Source organism: Lonchura striata, chromosome 1, assembly GCF_050655825.1.
Source record: "Lonchura striata isolate lonStrDom1 chromosome 1, ASM5065582v1, whole genome shotgun sequence".
Lineage (NCBI taxonomy): Eukaryota > Metazoa > Chordata > Aves > Passeriformes > Estrildidae > Lonchura > Lonchura striata.
In genome coordinates this window covers 25,678,300-25,701,063 of record NC_140703.1, presented here as the reverse complement: position 1 = coordinate 25,701,063, position 22,764 = coordinate 25,678,300, and the positions used below count along the sequence as shown (strand labels likewise).

General features: G+C 50.5%; 2 protein-coding genes across 4 annotated transcripts in view; one reads left to right on the top strand and one right to left on the bottom strand.

The window, feature by feature from the left end:
* The window catches only part of CFAP44 (cilia and flagella associated protein 44), a 62,466-nt gene extending 48,803 nt beyond the window's left edge, over positions 1-13,663 (top strand). The window contains exon 35 of one of the 2 annotated variants that reach the window (XM_085591079.1): positions 8,080-13,663. The gene's annotated coding sequence lies outside the window, so the exon portion shown is untranslated. Of the gene's footprint in view, positions 1-600 lie in introns of both variants that reach the window. The other variant, XM_085591078.1, reaches the window with a different exon arrangement.
* BOC (BOC cell adhesion associated, oncogene regulated) overlaps positions 1-22,764 on the bottom strand; it is a 59,686-nt gene that overhangs the window by 9,950 nt on the left and 26,972 nt on the right. Inside the window, exons 2-12 of one of the 2 annotated variants that reach the window (XM_031505622.3) lie at positions 18,081-18,248; positions 17,434-17,712; positions 9,605-9,751; positions 9,167-9,310; positions 8,458-8,751; positions 7,375-7,647; positions 6,522-6,823; positions 3,690-3,852; positions 3,003-3,113; positions 1,628-1,834; positions 626-807 (exon numbers count right to left, since the gene is read on the bottom strand). In XM_031505622.3, coding sequence (XP_031361482.2) covers positions 626-807; positions 1,628-1,834; positions 3,003-3,113; positions 3,690-3,852; positions 6,522-6,823; positions 7,375-7,647; positions 8,458-8,751; positions 9,167-9,310; positions 9,605-9,751; positions 17,434-17,712; positions 18,081-18,165 — 2,187 coding nt within the window. In that variant the 5' untranslated portion in view covers positions 18,166-18,248. The remainder of the gene's footprint in view (positions 1-625; positions 808-1,627; positions 1,835-3,002; positions 3,114-3,689; positions 3,853-6,521; positions 6,824-7,374; positions 7,648-8,457; positions 8,752-9,166; positions 9,311-9,604; positions 9,752-17,433; positions 17,713-18,080; positions 18,249-22,764) is intronic. The other variant, XM_085591094.1, reaches the window with a different exon arrangement.

Sequence of the window (22,764 nt, the reverse complement as noted above, 5' to 3'; positions counted from 1 at the left end):
CCCAGTATTTTATCAGCTACTGTTTGAGTTTAAAAGAACAGCAGTGCCCATCCTCCATTGTGGCAATTTCAGGTTATAAGCAGCTAGGAGAGGAGAGCAGTGCATCCCTCTGAAAAAGCTCTAAGCTGTTGAAAACACTTGGATCTGGCCTTGTGATCCAAAAGATCCTACCCACTCCTAAAAATCCTCTGGAGTGGACTGCAGTAAATTATTATCAGCATTTAGGATTGTTACCTAACAAATGAGAGTACAAGACGTATCAACTGGAAAATACTAGAAGAGAGGGAGGTGCTAATGGAGCAAACAGCCACCCCATGCATTGTTCAGCTGTGCTTATTGAACAAAATGGTCGAGACCCCATGGTTATCCACTGAAATCTTCCTGTATGCAATGTTGGATTCAGATGGAAAGGGTTTCCTAGGCTCTCTGACTTCCCACCCTTCTATGTGTCCCAAGCCCAGTCCTCCTTTGGTGGAGGGCAGCTACTGGATCCCAGATCCAATAGTTGCAGATGTGCTGGTGATGGGCTGCAGGGTGGGAACCTGGAGGAGATGTAAGCTGGGCAAGGAGCACCCTCACACCTGGTTCTTGCCCCTGCAGCGCTCTCCACCCCCACAAGCCTCACCATCCATTTGAGCATGATGGTGGTTTCGTTGATGGCGTCCGTGAAGGTGATGTAGGGCCCGGCCACGGGGCGCTCGTAGACACGGCTGCTGTACCCCGACACCACGTACGGCCGGGACGCCGCGCTGGGCTCGCTCTCTCCCAGGATGTTCAGCGCCCGCACACGGAATTTATAGGATGTGCCTATGGGGAAAATGAGAAATGAAATGGTTGCAGCATTTGGAGTTTTCCAAGATTTCTACTGTCAGCATGGCCCTGACTGTGATGAGGGGCAATGTCTCCAGAAGGCAGAGAGCTTACAACAAGTTTGTTGCGGAAGTACAAACACTGTATGGCCACATTTCAGCCATGTCCTAGATGGAGCCTGCTTTTATTTACCTTCCCCAATTCTTGTCTGGATGGTCCAAAGGTCAGACAGCAGTTTTGGAAGATGTGCAGGAGGTTAAGAAATGCCTGAAAGCATATCCTGACCTGAAAGCATGGAAATGGTATGGAAATGTGTTCTTCCTCTACTCCACGGGAATTCAATACATAAACATCAGTTCAAAGCTATGTAATTTTTACCCAAACTTCATTTTATTGGTCTTTAGTTTGAGGTAGTTATGTTTCCCTTTTAAGCTGTCCAGCTCAGTGATGAAATCTTTTCTCATGTGAAGTGCAATGGGATTTGTGAGCCCATCTGTCTTGCCTGTGACTAAGGAAAGTTCTGTCCTGTCTTGTAAAAGACAAAACCAAATGTCATTAGTAACTGTATCCTGTAATACAGAAAAGCATGCCTAAGCCTCCCTGAGGGAGGTCAAACCTATGCTGGTCTCTGCAGCTGGAGAAATTGGAGAAGCATCTGCAGCTTTTTCCCCATGCACCTAGGGCAGGAGTCAGGAAAGTTTTGTTTTGCTCACGCATGCCAGGGCTGAGCAGGATGTGACAGATGGTTAACCATCCTACAGGGACCCTGCAGCTTTCCTACAGGCCTCCAGGAAGAAGGGGGAGAGCACCTGCCTACCTTTCTCCAGGCCTGGGATTTCCACAGAGAGGCGAGAGGGAGGAATATCACTGGTGGCCAGGACCCAGTCTCCCAACTTCTTCAATTTCTTATACTCCACGCGGAAAGACTGGATGGGGAACCCACCATTCCCACGGGGGATCCAGGTCACGTACACAGATGTCTCTGAGGCCATGGAGATGGTTGGACGGTCCGGTGCCTCTGGAGCTGCAAGGGACCCAGAAGGACATCAGGACATAAAACATATTCCTCTCACCCTGTCTGGAGGATCCTGTGGCTCCACAGTATGTGGGTGAAGGACTGCCTGCACTGCACCCAGCCACATGCTCTGCAACTCCTGAATGCTCTTCATTAGAGCTGGCACCCCCAAATCCTAATGCCTTTCAGTTTGTGCCCACAAGCACCTTTTATTCCTGCTTGCATCTTGCTCCTTTTCCACTCCCAGCTCAAGCAGGATGACACAAGGTTTGAGGTGTGATCACCCATCACGGGAGGGAAAGCAGTGAGAGGGGTGGATGCAGGGCTGGAGATGGAGCAAAAAGCCTGGGTGATGTGAAAGGAGTGAGCAGGGGGAGACTGATGCTAGGGAAAACCAAGTGTAGGAGATGGGAACAGGAGAGATTGAGAAGAAACAACTGAGAAGGAAATAAGGAAAAATTCTGAACTGTGGAAATACAATTTGACAGGAAAACAATCAAAAGATGGGAGGAAAAGAGATGAATGGAGCTATGGATATGAAAATAAAGACAACAAATGAGTACGGAAGAGACTGAAGGATGGGATCTTACAAGATTAGGATTGAAGGAGAGAATTTCACAGAAATGATAAAGGCAATAGTAATGATAGAGACAGGGTGGGAAACAACAAATTAAGATTGCTCAGTAAGGATCTGATGTTTATCCAGTGCAGCAAGATACCCAAATGGAGCACTCTGCACCCCTAGAATGGAAACTAATTGCCCGTAGCCAGGACATGCAGGTACTTGGTCCGCATTCCTCCCTGACACTCCATCAGCACCCATTGGTGCAGTGCAGTTTATTCTTCCTATGCTACACACATTCACAGATTCCAAGACAGGGCTTTCTGAACTCTTCACGTGGAATTCAGCAAGAGACCGAGAGTTGCTGAGATGTCCTTGCATTAAAGGTGGAGCCAGGCAGTGGGATTTGCCTGCTCTCCAGGAGTGACTGTCTGCCAAGAGCAGTAGTAGGGGTATCCAAGAAGGACCTCTCCTTGTCAGAAGCTAGAAAACACCCATCCAGCACTGCAGTCTTGATTTACTCAGCAGGGATTTAAACCCCAGCATGGCCTGGCCACTACCACCCACAAGAGCCCCAGCACCCCTCACCCTCCCAGGGTTCAGGGAGGGCCTTACGGGACAGACGGCTGTTGTCGGCCTGGTTACTGCTCTGAGTGCTCGTGCCTGGGTCATCCCTCTGGATCTGCTGCTCTTTGCTGGCAACTATCTCTGGCTTTGGGCGCCGCCCTGTGCAGAAGGGAGAGGTGGCATCAGTAACAGAGAGATGCACTCAGAATTAACTTTCACTGTGATGAGGAAAGCAAATACACCCAGACAGGATGCAGAGGTAAGTACCTCCTGGACTCTGACAGCTCTAGGGGCTCAAAGCACTCAGCCTGCTGGCAGGAACAAAAGCTAAAGCGGCAGATTTGTTAATAGATGTCCCTCATATTTAATTTTCTACAACTTTTAATTGTTTTTCTTTGAATGTTGCTAGATTTCTGTCTCCAAGAGATTAAACAACCTCTTGAGATTTATGCTAGACCCATTTTCTACTGTTCTGCAGGTGTTCAACTGAGACACCAAGTGAATAAGGGATTTTTACCAAGCCACACAGATGATGGGTTGGAATTTTCCCCATCCTACACTCCACTTTCCCTTCTGACAGTTGCTCTAAGCTGAGGGCAGATGGGTTTCCAGAGCAGAAACACTCCCATTGTCTAAAGGCTGGTGCCTTGTGCCTCAGGGCTGGGACAGGATGTTTCAGAGGGGTCCTCCCCTGACTCAGAGCAAAGGGGAACCCGGGGAAAGGCCTGCCCTTACCGGTGCGGAAGGTCACCATGGCTGTCTGTCCCTCGCCAGCACAGTTGTGAGCAGCCATCTCCACCTCGTAGAGGCTCCCGGGGTCCAGCCTGGTGAGGGTCAGGCGGTGCTGCGAGGCTGGGACATCCCTCACAGCCCAGCTGTCTGAGGTGTTGGTGACCTGCTGAGAGACCAATGCAGGTGTTGCAGAGCTTGGGGTAGGCTGGGCTTCTTGCAGGCACCCAGCTCAGAAACTTTATTAGTAAGTTGTGTACCAACCACATCTACCTTCCCTTGCCTCTCTGCAAAGGAAAGAGATGGTGCCAGCCTGATTTTGCAAAGGAATTCAGGTATAAGCAGGACAACTCACCCAAGCCCCACAGTGTTTTCTTGACCCCAGGGTTCAGTCAGTCCTGTTCTGTCTTCTAGTTCCCTTTGATACTACCACCCCTTGATGTGTGTAAATCTCCAGAACAGGTGTGGCCCCCAAAATGCAGCATTAGCCACAGGACTGAGCTGCTTTAGGAGCCAAATCTTTCCTGCAGCCCAGCTGCTGACCTGCTCATTTAGATACTGGCCATTTTCAAGGGATGAGGTACCCAGACACACTTAGTTTTACTGAGTTTTATCCAGCCTCAGCCCTGGCACTTTGGGGCTCAAATAAAGAGCCATAATGCTGGAGCAAAGGTTTCTGCAGGGAAGAGACTGTGTATGGCCATAGCCCTCAGAGAAGCTTGGAAACACAGGGGGTTTTTTTGTGATACCCTGATGCCCTATGCAGAGGGGGAGGGAAGGTGGAACCTTCCTCCTTCTCCCTGGCTGCAAAGATAATATTTTTGCAGGCAAATAGGCAGGACACTGAAGTGACCCAGTGCCAAAAGGAGAATTAGTAATGCAGGCAACGCAACAGAACGGAAATGCCAAGACTCTGCTGTATCATTCATCTTTTCTCCAAGCGTTTGACACTGACTGATTAATGCCTGCCTCATTTTATTTTTATTCCTGAGCCTGCAAAGTTCTGAGGCCAGGAAGGGGAGCCCTAAAGGCTGCTAATATGCAGGAAAGGGAAAGAGAAATTCTTAAGAAACAAAAGTAAGGGCTGCATGGCATCTGACTGCTTGCAGGCTGCTGAGAGTTTGGGGCAGTGTAGGAACACAGTAAAAAGAGACATTCACAGATATTTTCTAGAGAAGAAGCACAACCTCGCCCAGTACAAATGTAGGTCTCCTGTCAGTAGGTTTAACTTTCTATACAGCCATCTTCTACACAAAGAGCCTTTTCTTTTGTGGCTGAATTGATTCCTTCCCTCTCCACACACATGGTTTTCCAGTCAGAAATGTCAAAACCAGATCATTATATAACTTGATCCTAAGGATCTTGGATAGAAAGAGACTCTTTCTAAACAAGTTTAAGGGTTATTGGGACTAATTCCTTTCCACACAATCCTTAAGCATCCCAAGAAAGAGTCTCCAGCTGAGAATTTGGACTACACTGAAAACACATTACTGCAAACTGCAGTGACCCATGGTGACCTTCACTGCCCCACAGCCCCTTCCAGGTGAAGTGCTGAAAAACAAATCAAATATGGACAAACTCCAAGGCTGCAAGTTAAGATTGCAAGCAGAATTGGTAGTTACATGATACACCACTGGGGAATAAATCTCCTCTTGGCAGACAACCAGAGCCAACAGTCTGAGGATGCTTTTGGCATCTTTGTTTTTTTATTTAAGCTTGCTCTATTGTGTTCCTGTGTTGGCATCTTCTGCCTTTGTTTTAAAGGACTCTTAAAAAAGATGGTTAGCTGAAATCCTCATCTTAATTTTTTTTTGAAAGAAATCAAGGATTGTAAAAGTTTTCTATTACACTGTATTTTCACAAAAGCACACAATTCCAGGAAAATAGATACATATATTCACATGTATGTGAAAATGGTGCCTTGCAGTGGGTGGGAGTCCCCAAACATGTGATTTGGCATGTTTTTGGAATACACTCAAACCCTCTGGGGGGTTTGAGGCAAAACCTGCCTCTCTACTGCAACTCCTTGCCTACCCAAAGGGAAGAAAAGCAGCAGAAAAATAAATCCAAGCCCCTTTTTTCCACTTATCTCCAGCAAAATGGAAAGAGATACTTTGCACCTCAGAAGAAGAAATTTTCCCTCAACAATGCTTCAGCATTTAAAAAAACTGCTGGGCTACAGCTGTGCCTGCACTGTGCCCATGGTGCCATGAAAAACCCCAGAGGGAGGAGCCCTTGGGCTCCAGCAGGACTTGGCCATGCACCATGTGCTCACACTGTGCCACCTGCAATTGATGTACTCCACAGTGCACTGCCTTCCAACTTCCAGAATAAAACTGGGGGATAAGGACCTTCCAGAGGATGGTTATGACAGCTCTCTGCTGGCTCCTCACACTCACTGAACATGGGCACTTCGGTGCTGCTGGGCAGGGCAGGCACATGCAGAAGAGAGGATGATGCTCTGTGTCACGCAGTCCGTTCTGTGTCCCTGTGGCTTGTGCCAAGACAAAATTATTCCAGAGCAAGTCATTGTGCAACCTGCCCTCAGGGCTTCCTACCTGTGCAAGCACACATCTGGGACTGGATGTGGAAGCTACTGGCGAAGTGTGTGCATGTGCCTTCTGCATACTTAGGCAGACAGGCAGTGCCACTGGGCTCTTCCTGGACAGCTCAGCAAACCTCCTGTCACAGCCTGTATCCATCAGGCTGAGGCTGCAGCTCAGGAGGTCCCACTATCCAATGCCACCAGTGAGCAATGGGTGAAATGTGTGGTGAGGCCACCAGCTCACCCATGGAATGGCGCAGAGGAAAGATGGGAGCAGGGCAAAACAGCAATACCTTGCGATGCTTCACCACGTAATAGAGGATGGGGGCTCTGCTGTCAGGCCGGGGTCTCCACACCAGGTCGTAGCTGTCTGTCTTGGATGTCCGTGGAGAACTGAGGATGATGGGGGCTTCAGCTGGAGGCACCAGCTCCTTGTTGGCTGCACACTGTGAAGATGCTGCTAGAAGAGGGGTTGTACCAGGCTTGGGCAGTCCAGCTTTATCCAAGGGCAGCTTTAAGGTGCTGTCCCTGGAAGGTGGTGTTGGAGATTGAGACGAGTGTAGCTGGGCATCTCGCCCGGGGTTGAGTGGAGCTCCTGGAATACAAAGTGTCACAGCAGGATAAACGTCCATCCTAGTCTGTGGTTAAGGCAGAGCTGTGAGCCCCCTGTGCGGTACTGCCTGCAGTGCCACTCAAAAAGGTATTGGCAACAATCCCTCCTTCCCCTGCTATAAACGACAAGGTTCTCTGTCTCTCTGAAGTCCCTCTTACCCTGTGTAAGTTCAACAGTGTCCAAGGAATCATGTGGTACCTCTCCTACCCCAGGTAAATCCAGTTTTTAAGCTCTTGCTCAGTGCAAGTTCAGAGGCAGAGCTAAGCCATGGGGTAAAGCACTACAGCCAGATGTCTTGTGTCTCCTGTGTAGAGATCACCCAAATGTGCACAAATGGCCCTGCCCTTTGAAGCAAAACTGGTGTCATGTGTTCCCAGAGGGAGATACAGAGACCTCAGGCAGAACAGCACTTGCAGCATAGGTTAAATAGGAAGTAAGGGCAACACCCCAACTTTCTTCCTGTGCTTCCCCCGACCTTGTCCTGTGTGTTAGGCTGTGATTGAATGGCCATGACTTTAGAGAGAGGGGCTTACCCGGGCGGGCTGTCCTCAGCTGCACCAAGGCTTGGGCGCTGCCCACCTCGTTCTCGGCCATGCACTGGTAGATGCCCTCGTCCTCGGGCCCCACGCTGAGCAGCCGCAGCACCCGGCGTGACAGCCGCAGCCGCCGGCTGCCCGACAGCGGCACCGCGTTGTGCAGCCACATCACCGAGGGCTGCGGGTTCCCGCGCACCTTGCACGTGAACTTGGCGCTCTGGCCCCAGGGAATGATCTGCTGGGACAGCTCCATGGTGACCTCCGGGGGTTCTGTGTGAGGAACAAACAGACTGCTGAGTGCCGCTTGGCTGGGAGCACAGCGCAATCATGGCTTTGCACCTTCCTCTCTGGCAGGGATGAGAGCAGACTGATGGATCCTTTCCTACTCTAAGTCCCACTCTCTTTGTGAGGGCCCACATGGGTCTGCTTCAATGCCCCTCCCCTTCAGCATCCACATAAACTGCAAAGGAAGGTGGCCCAAAGCCATCTGCCCTCTCACATGACATCAGACATCTAGTCCCATTTTTCAGAGCTGAAATGCTACTCTGCAAATATTGTGCTTGTGCCACAACAACACATCAGCACCTGATGAAATGCAATTTGTGAAACACGGGCTTAATCTCCCTAAAAATTGTGAGAATGGAAAGTATGTGTGGTAGAAATATCTGAGGTGTAGTATCCCTAACATTTTCTACTCCACAGAGAGCTTCCCTACAAAACAGAACAAAACCAAGACACTCCAATGTCTTCCTTATGCCAATGTCAAATATGTCTAAAAAGCAACCAGCTTCCACTAGAAAGTATTGGAAAAAAAGCAATGCCACAAATGACAAGAGAAGAGCTTCTGCAGAGGAAAGGAGGATCCATCATCTCCAGCCCATGATGGGAGCCAAGAAGGAGGAACTACTACCCTCAAGAAAGAATTAGTCTGTCTCCTGGAAACTGGAACCACAAGCAGGGGTTTGCATTACATTGTGGTTTGTCCAGGGAGGGGAAGAATGCTTCCATGCTAGTATCTTCCCCTAAAAGATGATGAGATGTCCAAGCCCTCCCTGAAACAATGGCTCCAGCAGCACTCACCAAACACCTGCACGTTGTAGAAGATGAAGGCAGCCCCGGCCTCCCCAACGCCATTGTCAGCCGTGCAGCTGTAGGTGCCCGAGTCCTCCTCACTCGTGGGGTCGATCAGGAGGTTGCTGAGCAGGAAGCGTGTCTTGTTGTAGGCGGAGACGCTGGAGCCATCCTTGGCCCAGGTGACCCGCGGCGGGGGGATCCCGCTGGCCACGCACTCCAGGATGAGGCTCTGGCCCTTGGTGACGATGATGGTCTGAGCCTCAGGAGGGTAGATTATCCGGGCTGCCTCCGCTGTGGAGCCTGGGAAGAGACGTGGAGGAAGGAGGTGCATGGGAAGGAAGGTGGATGGTGGGAGAGCACCCACTGCAGTGGGTAGGTAGGGATAACAGTACGGCACACTGTTTTCCTGTGCTGGGGAAGGTTAATGTCAATGCAGGACCAGAGAGACATTCTGTAAGGGTTCTGTGCACACAACAAAGCCACCTTGCCAACAGGCTAAAGGCCTTTGCCTGCCCACCACCAACAACAAATGCTAAGGAAGCATGGCAATCCCAGGGCTGCATACACATACTCCAGGAGCAGACCTTGGGGCCTTCTGCTGCTGGAATGGAGTTTTCTCAGCAACTGATGATTCACACAGAAAACCAGCTGCACCAGATAGCACTGATCAGTGTCCCCAGAGCTGGAGATGTGTGGTGAAGGGAGAATGGCTTACGTCTCACACGGAGCCTCTCACTGGAGACTGAAGTTTTCACCTCCTGTGTCACAGGGTTGTAGGCAGCACATTTGTAAGTCCCCTCATCCTCCTGGCTGGCATTAACAATCTGAAGGTTTCCAGATGGCATAATAAGATAATTGTCTGTAGAGAGAAAAGAGAAAGTGGCACATGGTCACAAGATATGCTCCTGTCCAGCCTCCTAGAAGATATGCAGTGTCCTGAAGAAAAGGTGGGCAAGGGGGAAAGAAAAAAACATGATGTCCCAGGCAGCATGGACATCAGGGAGACCATGCCAGGGATTCTGAAGTAACTTGTGCTGAGACAGGTGGCAAAGGGACAAAGAGGCAGCAGGTAGAGACAGCTATGGCTGGTAAGGAAGGGCGAAACCAAGGGTCCTGTGGCGGAACCTGTTGGGACAGACCCCCGGGCACTCACCTCGGGAAGCCTCCAGCCACTCCTGCTTCACACTGTAGCGGACTTGAGCCTTGGGGTGACTTTCGGGCAGGTCGCAGGCAATCACGGCTGTGTTCCCTTCATCCACCTCGATCACATGCTGGCCGTCAAACTTGAAATCTTTGAGATCTGCAAAGAGAGTAGAAGACAAGGCACCTCAGTGGCTGGCTACACATCTCAGTGTCAGCTCATCCTCTCCCCACGGGCTGGGGGCTGTTTCCTCATGGTGCCGGCAGAGGACTGTTCTGACCCCAGCTGCTAGGGAAACTGGCTTGCTTTCAGGTTTCCCTGTGCCGCCCCCCCCCCCACCCCCCGCCCCCCCATTTTTTTCCTACAAAATGAGTAACTTAAAACACAGCTTCTGGAGAAACTGCCTGCTCTAGGGCTAGGAAACTGGGCGTGAAAAATCCTGGCCTGAGAGTAAAAAATAAGCCAACTTACTGCAGTACTGAAGGGCAGCCAAAAATGGTCCTTCTGCTGCCTGCTATTCCACACATGGCTGCTGTTCTGCTACTGAGAAGCTGACTTTGTAGTTGTAACTCAGGGAGCCCAGCCTGCTTCAAGGGTACAGATGCCAGGTGGGAGGAAGTGTGTGCAACCCCCTGAGCTCCTCCCACACCTGAGAAATCAGCATCTCTGCTCCAGGCACTCTTGCTCCCATCAAATATCTCACAGCTGAAAGCTGGTTAACCACAAAACCTCACATATGCCCAAGCTCCAGTTAAAAGAACAGGAACTTGCAAGGAAAACCAGCTCCTCCTCTATGTGGCACAGCCGCTCCTTCCCTAAAGCAGCTGTGAAAACCCTGTCACACCATGTCCCTCTGTCCATGCTGTGATGGGAGTTCCCACCCTGGCCAGGCTGATGTGGGCAGCATGACTGGAAGCATAGGAACTAAGAGGAAGGGGTACCTAACTTTTTGTTTTCTTTTCCCTGTTTTTTTAAAGCAGGAAGAGAGGAGGGCAGCAAAACCCCACAGATCTGTCAGGGCAGGGAGTATGCCAACCTGGCCCCACCAAACTTTCCAGAGGCAAAACTTGTTCCCATCCTCTCTGGGAGTGACGGCAAATCTTGCCGAGGCACTGCAAGCTTGAAGTTTGTCTCAGACAGCATGTGCTGTGAGGGAAGAGGTTTTGTGCCAGGAAAAAAGTCCCTCGTGTGCATTTTTACAATGCTGTACACCAGCCTGGGTGTCCACTAGCAAAAGCGGCACATCCCACAGTTGGTTGTTCTCACAGGTGACATGTCACACCGTCACATCAAGGCTCAGGTTGATGGGTTAGTGGGTTAGTGGGTTGGTGCTTCTTCCCAGGACACAGGGCTAACATCTCCTGAATGGCATGCCACTAATTCTGGATGAGACTACACTTCCTTTGCAAAACCCCACTCTAAGGCAGTGTTGCATCTGCAGCCATGGCACGGCCACGTGCTGTCAACAGCTCCCTTGCCCCAAGAAACACATCCCAGGACATGGCACCTGTGACCTCCAGCAGTTTGGGGCCTGGGGGGCAGCATGAGAGCTGGTGGCAGGCAGCCTCCCTTGGCAGCCCCAGCCAGCAGAAAGATGTGGGGTTTGTTCTCTGGAAAATGCAGCAGCGCTCCAAGAGCGAAAGACACTCTGGCTCCAAGCTTCTCCCACCCACAGTCATGGAAAAGTTACACGAAATTTCTCAAGCAGACTTTCTGATTAAAGCAAGATCTTTTATAGAGTTTAAATAAAAACCAGCTCTCTTGGCAAGGCATCGAGAAAGCCTCCCCAAGTGCAGTGCGGAGGGGCTGTCGGGCGGCTGCTGGGGGAGCCAGCGGTCCCAGGCCCAGATCTGAGGGAAGGGGAGGAGGTTGAAAAGAAAAGGGGAGGTTTTGCAATGTCATAAAGATTTGCAATGAACATGCTTAATACTTCTGGAATTTCTTGGCATTGTTCAATTAAGAAAAATAATAAAAAGAAGGAATACGGGTGAACTTCAGAACTGTGATTAATCCTTTAAGACAAGCTGAGGAGGGGAGCCATGTTTCCACTGCATATTAAAGCCAGATGAAAGTTAACTCTTAACTTGTGAAAAGCTGGCAGTGCCTCACGCTCCTCCTCCAACGAAAGTTACTGCTGGGGCAGGGAAGGATGATGGATATTTTCTCCTCTGCTTTTTATGTTTGATCAGGAATAAAATAGTGAGAGCCACAGAAATGGAAAGAGGTGGAGAAGTGGCAAAAGCCCAGTGTGTGCCTGCCCACATTGCGCATGTTTCTCCGATCAACAAAATATAAACGAGCATCAGGAAAATTAATGTGCGCCTTGGTGGTCTGGATTCATCACAGTTGAATTAAGATTTTGGAGCCAAGGCATAGGCTCCAGCAATGCTGGCAGGGATCTGCACATACACACTTACATGAGCACGTGTACATGCACACACACCCTGAAGAGGAGAAGGGGCCCAAGAGCCTGGAAAAAGATCAGGACCTGGCATAGCAGAGCCATCTTGAAGATGGAAAATTATGACCCTGTGCCAGGACACCCCCTGGGATGACTGTGGGCTGGACAGACATGGGGACCTCTCACAGGCAGCCTCCCCAGATGGTGACTCAGCCCACATCTCTCAGCTGTGGGTGCTGCAGCCCCACAGTAGGGAGCTGCAGCTCTTCCTGGCTTCCCCTCAGCCCAGAAGTGAGGGACAAGGGGTGAAACTGTGGAAGAGGAGAGAGGGAAATTGTGGAAGAGGGGGAAAGAACAGAGCAAAGGAAGGGATCCTGGGGTGGCTGGAGGAGCATGAACCAGGTGCCTTTGGAGAAGCAGAGTGAAACTGGCAGGAGAGAGGGGAAAAATAGCAGAACTGTGACAAACTACTTTTTCATATGCCAAGTGTACAAGCTTCCTGCCAAACTACTCTCCTAAATTCCTGCTTCCCCACAGAGAACAAGGCTGGTTTATCTGCCAGTGGATCTTGGCCACGGGCGATCTCAACTGCCCTGCTCACCACTGGTATGGGCATGTAGAGCCATCCTTTAGCACTGATGGGTCAGCCAAAGCTGGTGAGGGGTGGTCTGGGTCATCCCTGTCCCCCTCTGGGCATGGGACAAGCTCCCCCACACACATCCTGTTGTATTTGGCCCCAGCACAGCCAAACAGAGGACACTGTGCCAAGCTGAGACAACCAGCTTCATCCTGGGGGGTTCAAACAAGCTGCCCCTGAGTTGTGGGGGGACCATGCATGTCCCCCCAGCAGGAAGGGCTGGAGGACAGGATCCATGCCAGGGGGATATGCAGCACTTGCCCCTTCAGCTGCGCAGCCAGCAGCAGCCAGGCCCCACATCTAACATGCAATTTGCACCAGAGTCCAACAACCACTGCAGCTGGGAGTAACCACATCCCCTCTCACTGGCTGGGTTTTCCTTCTCATATGGCAGCATCCAGCATGCCAGCCCATGTTCTTGTCCTTAAAAGACACGCCTGACCACAGTGAAGCAAGTCCTCATCTACCAACCATTGTCCAGGAGGTGCTGCGGACAGACAGACTGAGCACTGCTGACTTCAGCCATGCTGGGACAAGAGGGCTTTTTTTTCCCCCCTTTTTGTGTTTAGGAGGGAGTGCAACCAAAGGCCATTGCTTATGTCCATCTGCAGCCAGCTCCGAGGCGCGATGGGGTGAACCAGGGTGCAGGCCTGCAGCCAACTGTGCTGCTGTCACTGGGGAGGGAAACCAGCTGAGTCCCAGGGCTGGGGGCCAAGCAACGAGGCAGGCGAGACAGAGCCGATTAAATGAATGGGAAACCATAAATAACTTTGGATAAGAAGCAATAGTAAATGAAATTATGGCCCCAAGATAAAAGTTCTCCCTGCCATAGGGAAGAGTGAAAGAAGAAAGGAAGAGAAGGGGAATAGGCAGGAATAGGGTCCTCCAGCCTGGGGGCAGGCACCCTCCACTACTCTCCCCTCAGCTGTGAGAGCAGCCTAGGGCTATGGCTTTCACTCTCCATCCAGCCTGGGCACTGGTGCCGTCACCACCAGATTCCTCCTACCCTGCTGAGACAGGCACCTACTCACAACCCCCCCACACATCTCCCCCACCCTGGGCCCATCTCACAGTCCTCATGCCACATCTCTGCTGCCTCACAAAACACCACCTGTGCTTTCCTTCTTTCCACTCCTCATACCACCTCTGCCCCTGGGGCCAGAGCCCCCATGCCTGCTCTGCCTATGCTTTTCCAACAGGCAGCCATCCCCTTTCTTCCTTCCTTCCCTCCCTCTCTCTTGCCATTGCCTCTGGGGAGTATCAGTGGGGAGGCCCTGGCAAAGGAAAATGAATGGGGCTGTCTTCAGAAAGCAGCTGCAAATTCCTGGGGGATGCCCAGCCCGACCCCGTGCAGGGTCACTGCCCACAAGCTCCACACGCTGAGGCCCAGCTTCCCACACATGCTGCCACAAGGCTGAGGACTGACCTCACCCGTGGCACCAATGGATGCAACAGGGCACTGAGCCGCCCTTGCCCACTGCATTCCTGGCACACAGGTACCACAATCCCACACCCCCGGCCACAGGGAACTCTGGAACAGTGGAGTTTTTTTGCTGCACCCCTCATCTATTCTTCTGTTTTGGTTTTAAGTATCATGTCTATCCAGGTCAGACTTGCTGCTGTGTTTGCTGCCCTGATTTTCTATGCATACAGATGAGTGCTGGGAGTTATACAACCCTCGCTACCTCTGCTCACCAGTCTTGCTCCAGCCCTGCATTTCAGTTGCCCCTGTGAGCTCCCAACCTTCCAAACCTCTGTTTGGCTGTTACTGAACCAGCCCTCAGCAACGTGTATAAGTCTCTGGTGGAATCACTTGGTCCCACCAGAGCCTATTGCAGCCATGCCTTTTACATACAGCAGCCCTATCTAGAAGGGCTGGGGCAGGGCTTTCTGGCAAGATGACAACTTTGCTACCTAGAATCAGGCACAGAAAGCATCTCTCTCTTCTTTGCAGCTGTCATTCATATGAAGGCTTAAAGCCTGGCTTGAAAAACCAGGGATACTCCTGTTCTATCCATACAAGTTGTCCCAGACTGCAGTGCTGCCCTGGGGCCTGCAGGGTTAATCTTGTGCACCACAGTCAGGCCAGCAGTGATCAGCACGTGTGACCTGCAGTGACTTGCACTGATATGCCATGGGCAGCCAAGATCGTATGGAGCACCAGCTAAGCTCTAACTGGACTCAAAGGTGCCCAAGTAATGCCTGAAGTGCTGCTCCCTTTGCCACTTCATGAAATCTTTCCCTTCTGCAAATCCCTCCACCTCTTGGATATACAACAGCTATTTTATCTCTGCTGGAGAAATTAAATGCAAGTTTCAACCAGCTCTCTGAGCCAGGGGGAAGAGAGATGGCCTCTGCATCACTGTGCTGCAGATGAGAGAAGGAGGTGTGAGACCCAGGGCTATGCCTGGCTGCCAGCACTGCAATGATGCTTATCTGCTTGCTGACTCTCAGCAGGCCCCAGGGCAAGGGCACACAGAGCCTGGGGCATTCCAGAGTGCTTCCTTCAAAGAAGGGCCAAAGAAAGGAGAAGAAATAGCCTAAAAGTTGGCCAGACAATTTTACCTACACTCCTCAAAACCTAGCGAGTCACTTCTCCCAATGACTCCAGGTCTTCTTCCAAAATAAACCTAAGCCTCAAAAATATTTCCATAACTCTCCTTCCCCCCACTGCTTTCATCCACACATTCCAGTTTCACTTTTCCCCTGCCATTCCAAAATAATTTTTGGATGGAACTAAGACTTTCAGAGGGTTTTCTTTCAGCCCTGAAGGTTATCTGGAGGAGATTTATCAACTGCAATGCTGACCTGCCATGGGCTTTCCTCTCACCATGGTCATCACTGAATCAGTTTTGAGCAAGGTCTGGTAAAGAAGGTCTGGAGCAGGAGAGGGAGCCCAGGGCACACCTGCTACCACAGCTTTCAAGTCTCACCACCAAGTGGTACTCCCTGCTCTTTCAGAATAACACCACTGTTACAAGCAGACTCCAGCTCATGAACATGAGACTGGTTATTTGAGCCCCTCCAGAAGGTTCTCCTCCCACACCTTCAGTCCCACACCTTCACTGGGATGCCCTATCTTTCTCTTCACTTATTGACTGCTAGATCTTCCTCACCTGGGTGCTCTCTATCACCTGAGGCTATCCAGGTGTGTGGAATACAGCCTCTGCCATCCCCAGCTACCCCTGAGGATGAGGGACCCATGCAGCACAGGGGTTTTCCACAATGGATTAGCTGCTTGATCATGCAACCTCTGGCTCCAGTTTTGTGAGCTCCACTGAGTGGTGCTCCTGACTTCCTCTCAGAATTGTGTTTGCCATGACCGGGACCACAGCAATGGCCAAGTCCTTCTCTTGCACACACATCCCCAGTTGCAATCCCCAGTAGGCAAAGATGATTTGGCTCTTGGAGAGGGCTGATGCACTACTCAGAGGCTTTGATTTTCCTGAAGGGCATGGTGGGGCCTTCTGGTGCCTTAGGACCTGTCCCCAGTTCTCCACTAAAGCAGTCAGATAGGTCAGAGATACTTTTCCCAGGAGACAGAGCTGTTGGTAATGGGCTGGGGTGCGAGTGAAAAAAGAAAAGGAGCGCTACTAAGCAGGAGCTGATCAGGCTGAGGAGCTGTGCACACCCTACTCTCCTAAATTCAAACCATGCCCTTGGTAATCCCATCCACCTCTCCCCTCCTCTCCTCCTTCTCTCTATCAGGCCACCAGCACACACAGCCCCCTTTCTGCTCTGGAATCTGTTCTCCAAAACTTAATCTCAGCATGGGGCTCAGGCCAAATCCCCCAACAGATTCAGCCCCGTGACAACCCCCTCCCACCCTGCCTCAGAGTTCAGCAATTCTCTCCTTGCTTTCCCTGGCCTCCTCCTCCTCTCACCCAGCCTGGCCTAAACATTTCACTCCTGATTAATGTATCAGTGGCAAGGCAATAGTTCTTGGCTTTACAGCAAAGCCAGGCCCCACTTTGCACAAACATCTTCCCATCTTCATTTTCATAAGACTTAGCCCCAAACTCCTTTTTGCTTGGAAAGATGAAGCCTTTTCTATGCTCAGGGACTGTCACTGTAAGGTAATGGCAGCTTCCTCTGCATATACTTGCTCCACCAAACACTCACTGTGGATTTCTCAGAAGGTGGGGCTCTCTACTGCTCTTTCTCACATGCATCCAAATACAGTGCCCTCTGGCCAAATACACACAACATCTGGCCAAAACCAGGTGCTTGTAAGAAAAATTGCCCAGCTAAGACACCTCAGGCCACACACACATTTCTCAATGCCAGAGGGCAGCAGTGAGGAGCATGTAAGCTCAGGGATAGGAGCAAAGTCCCTTGCTCAGAGCTGTGTCTCAGGAAGGCAGTAAAACTTAGCACACACTGACCCTGTGCTGACAGCAGTCCTGCAGCAGCCTCAGCAGCAGTCCTGCAGCAGCCTCAGCAGCAGTTGGACCATCAGCACCAGCAGGTTCTATTCATAAACTCCATCAATAAGTCAGGAACCAGAGGAGGCAGCCTGACTGTCAGGAAACCAGCCACATACACAAACCCCACAGCTCAGGTATTCCCTGGGCTTGCAAAGAAGGACAGATCTGCAGCCTACCACGTAGAAGGAAGACAGCTTGGGTCAGACTGGGCCACACCACATCAGCCAGTCCACAATCAAAAATGCTACAAAGGGCCTAAGCCAAAGCAGTCATTCCTTGATGCCAGCATGAGCAAACAAGAATGGATGAGCCTCTCAAGATGTGTGAGCAATGGCCCAAGCAAAGCAGGGGCTGTCAGAGAACTAAAGCTACTCACTAGCTAGGGTGACCACTGCAGGGACACTGGCAATGACTCCTTCAGGCACACGAGCGATGCACTGGTAGCGCCCCACGGTGTGGTTGTTGAGAGCTGTGATGATGAGCTTCCCTCGCTCCACATGGATGCCCAGCACCTCGTCTGATCCAGCCAGCTCCTTCCCGTTCAGTCTCCAGGTGAGGTTCACTTGGGGGGGGTCCACCACACAGCCCAGGCTGACTGGGCCTCCAAGTTTTTGGACAACAGAAGCAGGTTGCACTGTGACCTGCAGTGATTCACCTGCACGGAGGGGAAAAAATGGGAATAAGAAAGCTCTGTGAGACTCAGAAATAGAATGGACAGAGGAAAAAGCTGCAGTACTGTACATTCTGCATTCCCAATGGCCTCTCCTTGTGTTGCACCATCCCCTTGACTCCTCACACACCCACCCTAAGTTTTAGAGATGTACACCAGCCCCATTTCTTCCTGGCACCACCTGAGAGAATGTTCCACTCCAAATGCATCCTCCTCTGGAAGAGGGTTTAAAGCCAGACTCTTGGTCAAGGCTACTCAGGGAAGAGCAGACAGAGGAAAGCTCTTTGTCCCTGAGGCATGGCTATGCTAAACAGCATTGAGGCAAACCAGAATGGGTAAAAAAAGACACTCACTCAGTTTGGCAAAACAGCTGGCAGCCGCAAGCACGAGGCAAGGGATGGGGGACATGGGCCTCTTCCTTCCACGTGTCATTGCCATCCCATGCGGTGTGACCTGGGGTGCCCAGGGAAGGGTCCCATAAGCTGCCTCAGGGGATGCAGTGGATTTGTGGCAGTGGATTCCTGTGGATGACAAGAGACATGATGGATGAAACCCTCAGGCTTCCCTCTGCTTTCCAGCCCTGGCTTCTCTACCAACATCCCTAACCACCAGATTCACCAAGCCAGTGGCCTGAGGAGACTAAAAATTGACATGCAAGCATTTCTCTTCTCCAGCCTCTCCCCCAGGCATGGTTGGGAGTCTCCCAAGACATCCCATCCTCAGTACACATGCACACACAGACACACACTCCCCCATTTCATACTTGGCATGGATGACAGTGATGCACTCCAGGCAATCTTCAGGGGCAAAACACAAACATTTCCAACAAAGTGTCACTGAAGATATCCACTGAGTGTTGCTGCCACTTCTTGGCTATGTCTGGGACATACTCTATTTTGAACACTAAAGTAAATGAGCAGTGTTAAGTCCATTCTACCTAAGAGACTCAACCTATGAAAATACTTCAGATTAACTGTTCTGCCTGAAACACAACACCTATTTTAAGTCAACACAAACTACCAGGTTCATACTTAAAAGCATCAACTAGCCCCAAAAAATAAGAAATGTAAGGCCACCTGTCACAACCCAGGTTGCTGTGAATAGCTGTACACTGCAGCAGCTGCTTTGGAGACTCATGAACAAACACTAAAGCAGACAAGTCAAGTCAGGGGGATTAAAGACCTCAGTAGCTGCCCCAAGAGACACCTCAGATGTCAGATTGAGTTCATCTTTAATCAAAGGCAACAGCCTGAAGTCAAGAGGAGATTTCTCTCTACTGGCATTGTAATGTAGTAGAGGGAAATTTGAGGATTTTGAGCTCTCTTCAGCTGCAGCACCAAGGCAACTTGCAAGCCTTAAGGCACTGCAGAATTGCTCCTGGGGGAAGTCTACAGGGAAGCTGCTCAAGACCAAACACAAAGCAGCCATGGCAGCCAGCCCAAACAGCAGTTATACTGCCTGCTCCCCCTGCAGCAACCAGCTCATTAGCCACAATCACCATCCTCAGCAGCACTTGACTGCAGGGTGGTATTTCCTATTTCAACCATGGTCATTGCTTGAGCCATCACCTGGCTTGAGCATGTGCTTTCCACACTCATCTCAGTCAAGAAGAGGGCCCAAGTCCCTTCAAGCATAGCTCCCAAAATTAAACCTCCTAACTCCTGAAGTTAGAATTGACACATACTCCGAAGACACTTGGTGAGTTGTTCAAGGCAAGGCTGATTACTGCTAGCAAGGAAACCACACCATTTGGGGAAATATCACCAAACTACTCTCAAATGACTTTGCTTGGCTTTTGGTGACAGCAAAGGTGCAGAAGTGCAGCACAGGGTAATGACCATGGCCAGCCATGCTGAGGTCCACATCATAACAGCAAGAATCCAGCAGGCTGGCTTGCATGCCTGCTTGCATGCCTCTCTGCAGATTGGGCTGTCCCGCTGACAGCCTCACAAGCTGTCCCTTTTCCCCCCAACATCCCAGAGCTCTGCCTGAAGGAGAAGTCATGGAAGACACATATAAAATACATATAAAGTTGAGAAGAGAAAAGCCCCCTCTGAGCTGGTGATTTCCAAAAGAAGAAACACCAAGTAAAGAGACATGCTGCTGGACTTTTGGAAAGGCCACAAAGAGCATCTTTTCGTGGCTCTTTGCAGGCCAGTGTGAATTTAGTGCATTGGCTGGCCCAGCAGGCTCTACACAAGTCAGCTCTTCACAGGAGTTACACAATCATGGATAGAGTGGCTGTGAGGCCATGACACGCCCTGCTGAGAGGCAGAGTAAATTAAGTCAATCAGTGTGGCTTCCAGGCATCCCGAAGCATGGACAGAGCTCAGACACTGGTCATATCCTGAAGGCATTCAGAGAGAACAGCTAGGCCATATTCCAGCTACTGCAGGCCATGGCCCCGTTACATGTGGAAATCCCTGTGGGTAACCTCCAGTGCCAAAGAGAGAAGATAGCAACTTCCCTCCCACACACCTCATCCTTCTTGGTGTTCCTTCTCCTCGCCTGAGAAAAGTCTCAAGATTTCCCCCAATAACCAGCATACAGTGTTGTACAAGATACTTTAGCAATTGACTTTGAAACCATCTGAGTTGCTCAAGTTTATTTCTCCACAGAAGACAGCCACCAAAGCACCCTTCATTATGCCACAGCCACCACTGATGATGGCTGTAAAAGTGCTCTGGGTTCATCCATACCAGAACATGCAGTGTTGACACTACTGCTGATGCACAAGTTAAGGTCCCACTAATTACACTCATATGGAAAAGACTTTGAGGTAGTTCAGGCTTAAAAATACCTCACACTGTAAGTTTTACTGGAGATTGAAAGACTTTCACTGATGTAGGACTTACTGTCTGGTCCCTCAGCGTTGGAAGCCTACAGAGCAAAGCTGACTCATTCCCTCTATCTGGATGGGTTTGGCAGCAGGATGGAAAAATGTTGGATGGAAAAGAGTTGCTCCCTCCCTGGAGCCCAGGCTGAGGGAAGGGGTAGGCAAAGACTTTCCCAACCAGACCTCCCTGCACCTCTGTGTTGCACAGAGCCTCTGGCCAGGAGGGCAAAGCCAAAGGCGCAGAACTGTGCATGAGACCCCTCGTGAGCCAGGACCACCCAGGCACATTGATGTAAGGACTGAACTGGCTGCCCCCAGGTCTGTGAAAAGACGAGGAGCAATAGGTGGGGAGGAAAAAAAGGGGAGCTCAAAAAATTTGGCCACAGCACTGGGCAGATTGAACAGTATTGAGCAGAGAATGAGAAGGTGTGTTGCAACAAGTGTATGTATGTATGGTACCACCCAAAACCTCCAGGCAAGAGTATAAGCTCTAAATAGGGACATGTGGCCATTTCTTTCACAGCTGAGTGAAGTACAAAAAGTAAATAGCCAGCATAAAAATAATGAGGAAAATGAATGAAAACATCAATTCCAAAAGAACTATTAGGATCCAGGGCCAGATTTTGAAATTCTCAGCTTTTACAATTGAAGCCAGATTTTCAAAAGCATTCAATTCTTGACATGCTGAGCTCTCCTGAATAGGCAACCAACTTATTTTGATGCCTAAATGGGAGCTGACCTCTTTTGAAAATGCTGTCCTTAAGCAGCCTGCAATAGTGCAAAGCAAGGAACTTTATTAATCAGGCAGCTTTCGATCTGCCTTGTGTCCTGCCAGCAGCATCAGGGTGGACTGCAGTGGGAGAGGAGGCAGAGGTGAGTGAAGGAGACCCCAGGCACTCCAGTTGACTTCCCAGAGGTGGTGGGAAGGCTTCCCAGGTGCTTCCCAGGGGCTGCAGGTCTGTTGCATGACAGGGTCCTGCTCTGCTGCCTCCTCTCCCAAAGGCAGGTACCTTGGGAGGTGCCCCTGGCTGCTGGCACTTTCTGCAGCCACCAATAACACCACCCTTGACAGCTCCTGATTAATTGCTATCTAGGAAAAGAAAGAGTTAAAGTAATTCAAAGAACTTCAAGAGAGAGGGGAAAAAATTATTTGTTTATTTATTTAAAATTCTTTCCTGCCAGGTTAAAATAACAATTTCCTGTCGGTGGAGCTCTAAGTCCCTTTTGGACAGCCCAGTAAATCAAAAGAGGGGCCATTAAGAGAACCAAATTAACGAGAGCTTAATCAGTTAAGGAGGGGTGGTGGGGGTGTAAAATCTGTCGGCTCGGCTTCCCACCACACACCTAAGCCCAGCGAGGCCCCTGCCTGCAGCCCCAGCTGTGCCATGGCAATGGAGGGCACTGCAAAGGCAGCGGAGCGAGAAAGGAAAACCAGAGGTGAAGATATAAAAGGGAAGAAAGGCCCGCACTTGCACGGGGGGGGAGTTGGGGGGGGGAGGGGGTGACAAATCTCGAAAGGAAAAAGGGATTTGAATTAAGCACAGGCCTCAGAAGAGGTGTTTGCTGATTAGAAACTGAAGGTTTTACTGAGGAAATGCAGCTCACAGCCTGAAGCCCCCTCCTGATTAACAAGGGCCAGCCAACAGCCCTTGTTACTGCCACATTGCCTGCCATTTACAAGGCTCCCAGATGGGAAGCAAGCTGTGGCCCAGCTGCGGGCAGCATCCCACTCACACATCTCAGCCCCGCCGGCAGGCTGCGGGAATGGCCGGGAGCTGAGCAGGCACCGACGCACAGGGCAGCGCTCCGGGCTGTGTCAGGCAGATGGACCTCGGGAACTTCCTTCTGCAAGGGATCAACAGTGGAAAGGGGTAAGGACTGCTCTGCACCGAGAAAGGCTGCAGCAACTGCAGTCTAGCTACCAGCTGGGGACACCCTGGGTGACTCTGGAGAATTCACTGCAGCTGCTCTCTGTTTCCAGCAGGTCAAGTAGGGACAGTGATACTCCCAGCTCTCTGTTTCATACATTGAGACCTCAGCTTTTCAGAAAAAGCAATGTCTTATACAGTATTATGAGCCAATTGTACTTGTAATCATTACTTTTTAATACAAGACAGTATTGTTTTCTCCCGCCTAAAGCAAAAACCACTGAAAAAGAAAATGTGAAAAAGAGTGACAGCACCCCTTTGTTTTACAAATCG